We start from the raw sequence: 4,845 nt of genomic DNA on the forward strand, positions 1-4,845 counted from the left end.
CTGAAGGATCATTTTAACTCTATTATAGTTTTATTTGACAATATACGTTATTGCATGAGCTCTATTTTTTAAATTTTATTCTTCACACATACTAGCTTAATTATAGTAACGCTAAATAATTTTAATTGCACTTCATGTTCATTTGACAATATAAATTATTGTATGAGTTCTATGTTTTAGTTTTATTTTCCATACATACTAATTCCATTATAACAACACTAAAGTATCATTTTAATTTTATTCCAGTTTCATCTGCCATTATTCGTTATTGCATGAAATCTATTTTTAATTTCATTTTCCACACACACTAGTTTCATTTTAACTTTATTACACTTTCATTGAAGTAAAACATGTGCTCCATCTCAACTAAAAGCCTAAACTCATAGTTAGACTGCATATATTATATTTATGCTCACACATTGGACAATCGTATTGAAACATGGTCCACATAACGCTATGTGGATCATGGTGCATTTCAAAAGAAAAAAAAAATAAAAATAAAAATAAAAGTGGGCCTTTCAATGCACAATATCAGGGTGAAATCAGCAGAGAACATTAAACAATAAGACAAGAGTCCAAGGCAATCATATCCACAAAATTCCCATACAAATGGAACATGGCAAAGTATTGAAGACTGAGAATATATAGAAGAGTAGAGTAGCAGCCCATCCAAAAAGCAAGAAAATGAAGAGAGCCTGCCCTCCCTCAACAGGAAAGCTTAAACCTTCTAGTCTCAACTCCACTCCCCAATTACCATGAACTTGGAAACTATCTGAAAATTTGTTTTGGTAGGGTAGTTTGTCAGAGACTATCATTCATTACTCTCCTCCTCCTCATGCTTCTCATCTATTACAAGTTGTCCCAGGGCTTCTCTCAAATTTAGTGTGTTTCGCATGGTTCTTCTTCCGACACCCCCATTGCCATTCCTCATCATTGCTGCAAATTCTCCGTAGTCTATCTGCCCGTCCTGGAAGAAGTATGTATAAAATTATAAGAAACAGGTGTAATATATGAAATCCCCCAACCTGGGCAGACTACTACTTACGTTATCTTGATCAATTTCTCTGATCATTTCATCAAGGTTAAGCTCGCTTAGACCAAAGTCTTTGCACGCTTGCTGAAGCTCATCAATGGTTATGTAACCACTACTATCTCTATCAAAGAAAGAGAAGGCCGACATTAGATTTTCTTCTCTTTCTAGCTTGTTCAAGTGTACGGTAGCAGCAAGAAACTCTCCGTAGTCAATTGTCCCGCTGTTGTCAATGTCTGCCTGTCACTCAAATTATAATTCCATCAACAAAAGCACAATAAGAAGAGAGCAGTAAGAAGTGATCGAGGAGGGAGAATCATACAGCATCCATAAGATCCTTGATCTCCGATTCCATTAATTCAGATCCAACTCGTCTTAATCCCTCTTTCAGCTCATCAAAGGTTATAGTTCCACTGTTGTCTGTATCAATCATTTTGAACAGCTGCTTCAGACCACCAATCTCCTCTTCAGATAGCCTCTCAGCGATCACCTACTTAATCACACAAAACCACTCAAATCCCAAATCCAAACACATAACAAAATAGGGGAACTTCAGACAGCTCAAACTCATGTTTATATATTACAACACGAGCATTATATATACATAAATTAGGCTTTGTATACAAAATGTCATCTGAAAGTTGATACCAGTGAAATTTAAGAGTTTAATAATATACAACAGCTAATATTGGGAGCTACCTCTCATAAGCAACAACAGCTCTTTCCAGAAGAACAGGGGTTGCAAGGGTTGGGTTTGTACATGCTACCATCTAAAATCCTGTTGTTACATCTATGATATATCATTCCTTATTAATGAAGGTTGCAACTCACGGTAACATCTTATGTTATAGTAGAGAATGATGGTCATAGCCTCATAGGTGTCAAATCAACTTTCACCAAATGGTCATGAATCAATTTTCACATTTTAAAGCTGAAATTTTAAGTTCTAGTTTATTAAATGCCGTTTGTGGTAGGAGACTTTAAAAACACAAGGTACAGAAAAGACGTATTCAAGTAAAAGCATTAAGCATGCATGACAATCTTACACGTAAAGCCATCTTTTTAAGCTTATTCATTGCAGAGAACTGTTTCAAGCGTGAAAGAACTGCAGAGTCAAGAGGCTTGTCGGGGGCCATACTGTCATCCACAATCCAAGGATGGCCTGGAAATCAGAGCAAGCGGATTGGTGGTGTTATAAGATCGTTTAAAATCAAATTTATTGAACATAGTAACAAGTTATCATAAATTTCGAAAACAGAACCACGCATGTCCCAGAGTAGCTATTTAAACTCATCAACAGGACTCACATAAGACTTCATGGGCTGTCAACCTCCTTTTTGGATTCCGATCAAGCATTTTGTGAATCAAATCTTTGGCACTATCTGAAATTCCAGGCCATGGTTCAGATTCCAAATCTAGTTTCCCTTGCAATATCTGGCGGAAAATCCCCACATCAGTTTCTGGAGTAGAGGAACAGCAACAGCAACAGCAGAGATGTGAGTCATCAAGGGTACAGAAAAAAAAAGGGAATTTTATAAATAGGTATTTTGTTGACCTTCAACTAGTGACAGAGACATGAAACTTGCAGTCAAATACCTGCCCAGAAAGGAGGGACACCACTTAGTAATATGTACAAGATAACCCCAGCACTCCATACATCTGATTCAGGTCCATAATGCTTGCACAGAACCTCTGGTGCCACATAGTAGGGGCTTCCAACTACATCAGAGAATGTTTCCCCTACGCATAACATAACAAAACGTAGATCACACCATATTAGAATTAAAACTGAAGTTAGCACGTCTGAAAAGATAGTGCCCTTAAATTTCAGTGACATAAACGTCCTGGATTTCTTTACCCAGGGGAGAGAGATGTTTAGAATGATACTAATGAAATTATGTTAGGAAGTTGAAATACATAAGTTAGCAGCACCACCGAGATGGAGAGAGCTTGCTTCACTTCAAGAATTGATTTATTACATTGGGAGAAGAGACCAAGGTTAGAAACTCCGCAAGTGCAGTGTGGGGATTATATGCCCAAAGTGGGCGGATCCCTTGTGCACACCGACATTTGACCCTGCCTGCTGAGCCCACTGAATTACCATGATTTACATTCTCCCAAATGCTCTATCGGGCCGGAATGTCGGGGGCCTTGGATTGGGGATTCAACCTTCTTCTGGGAGAAGAAGAATATTCAAAACCCCAAAATCATAATGGCAACACACCAATGACCAATCCACTAACTATTCAACTACCAAAAGCCCACCTCCAATATTATCCAACTAAGCATCATTAGAATGCATATATGAATGCCCATGCCCAAGAACAAATTAATTATTCACACTCAAAACAAAAATAACCACAGGAACCCACAGTGGATCAAAACAAGAGAACTACATAACTAGGTAATTATTGAGCAATTTTTGCACACCCAACAATTTTAAGAGTTTGTTAAAATGAAAATGAAAACCCAAAATCATTTTTTAAAAAAAAGGCACACTTGACTCAACCACCTACAATAATTTCCTAGTAACATCAGAAAAAGATGCCCAAACCACAAATTATTCACACCATCCAACCCAAAAAAAAAAAAAATCACTTTAAAGTAAAGAATCTGAATCTATAAGAACAATGATCCAGAGAACAAGAAGAAGCAGTTGTTAATCAAAAAGAGAAACAGAAGCTAACAACCAGAGGGTTGAAGAGAGCAAACCAGGTTTATAGAAAACAGAAAGACCAAAATCAGTGGCCTTGAGAGCAGCATCCTCATTGGAGCTAAGGAACAAGAAGTTCTCAGGCTTGAGATCTCTATGCATTACCCCCAAAGAGTGGCAAGCCTCGACGACCCCAACAATGGTCTTGATTAGCTTAGCAGCCTCTCTCTCGCTGTATTGCCCTTTCTCCACAATCCTATCAAACAACTCCCCGCCCGCGCACAGCTCCATGACTATGTGCACATACAGCGCATCCTCATAGGTGCCCTTTATCCTCACCACATTTGGGTGCTCAGATAAATGGTGCATTATCTGAATCTCTCTCCACACATCCTCGTAGTCCTCCTTGCAGAACAGCTTCTTCTTGGGGATGCTCTTGCAGGCATAGAGGTTGCCCGAGGCATTCTCCGTGCATTGATAGGTTGTACCAAACTGCCCTTGCCCGAGTTTCTTGCCCATGGTGTACAAGTGCTGAAGGGTCTGGGTCCTGTAAGGGAGGACCCATGTGGATTTGGTGGGGGTTAACGCCGATGATTTCAGTGATGAAGAAGTGGGTTTCGAGATTGGATTTGGAGGGTCCGGTGAGGAAGCCATCTCTGATCCTTCAATCAATTAATCAACAAAATCTCTCTCTGCTCGATCTTCTTCCTTGATGTCTCTCAAGAATCAAGATATTTCTCTCCCTATATTCTCTCCTGCATTTCTTTCCGTGAAGGATGGTCTGTCTGTTTGACTCGAAAAATGGTTTTGCTGATTAGGAAACACCACCTTTTCAGCTGTCAATGGAAGTGAGACCCAGTAAGCAAACGCGGGTTCTCTTCAGTTGAAAATCAACATTTCGGATTGGATAAAATTTTGTCCAAAAAAAAAAAAAAAACCCATAAATGTCAAATAGCTCTATATAGTACGGAGTATTTGCAAGTGCTCAATTAATCAATTATTCTAAATTGAAATTTAATTGGCCATATTTATTTTTTAAAGTATGTTCGCTTAACATTTTTTTCAAGTTCCCATCGAGATCTTGATATGGAACTTAAATAAAAATAATTGTAAAAAGGTACAAATAGGTCATCTAACTATTTAAAAAATATCAATTAAGTCG

General features: G+C 38.2%; 1 protein-coding gene across 1 annotated transcript; it reads right to left on the reverse strand.

Annotated features, from left to right (window-relative positions):
- Positions 1-531: 531 nt before the first annotated feature.
- On the reverse strand, positions 532-4,537 carry LOC116013278 (calcium-dependent protein kinase SK5-like). Its single transcript, XM_031252947.1, has 7 exons — positions 3,743-4,537; positions 2,627-2,770; positions 2,338-2,490; positions 2,077-2,192; positions 1,353-1,520; positions 1,046-1,270; positions 532-967 (listed from the first exon to the last, which is right to left on the reverse strand). The coding sequence occupies exons 1-7, from the start codon at positions 4,335-4,337 to the stop codon at positions 812-814; spliced, it is 1,557 nt and encodes a 518-aa protein (XP_031108807.1). The 5' UTR covers positions 4,338-4,537; the 3' UTR covers positions 532-811.
- Between the last annotated feature and the right edge of the window lie 308 nt (positions 4,538-4,845).

This window comes from Ipomoea triloba, chromosome 3 (assembly GCF_003576645.1).
Source record: "Ipomoea triloba cultivar NCNSP0323 chromosome 3, ASM357664v1".
NCBI lineage: Eukaryota > Viridiplantae > Streptophyta > Magnoliopsida > Solanales > Convolvulaceae > Ipomoea > Ipomoea triloba.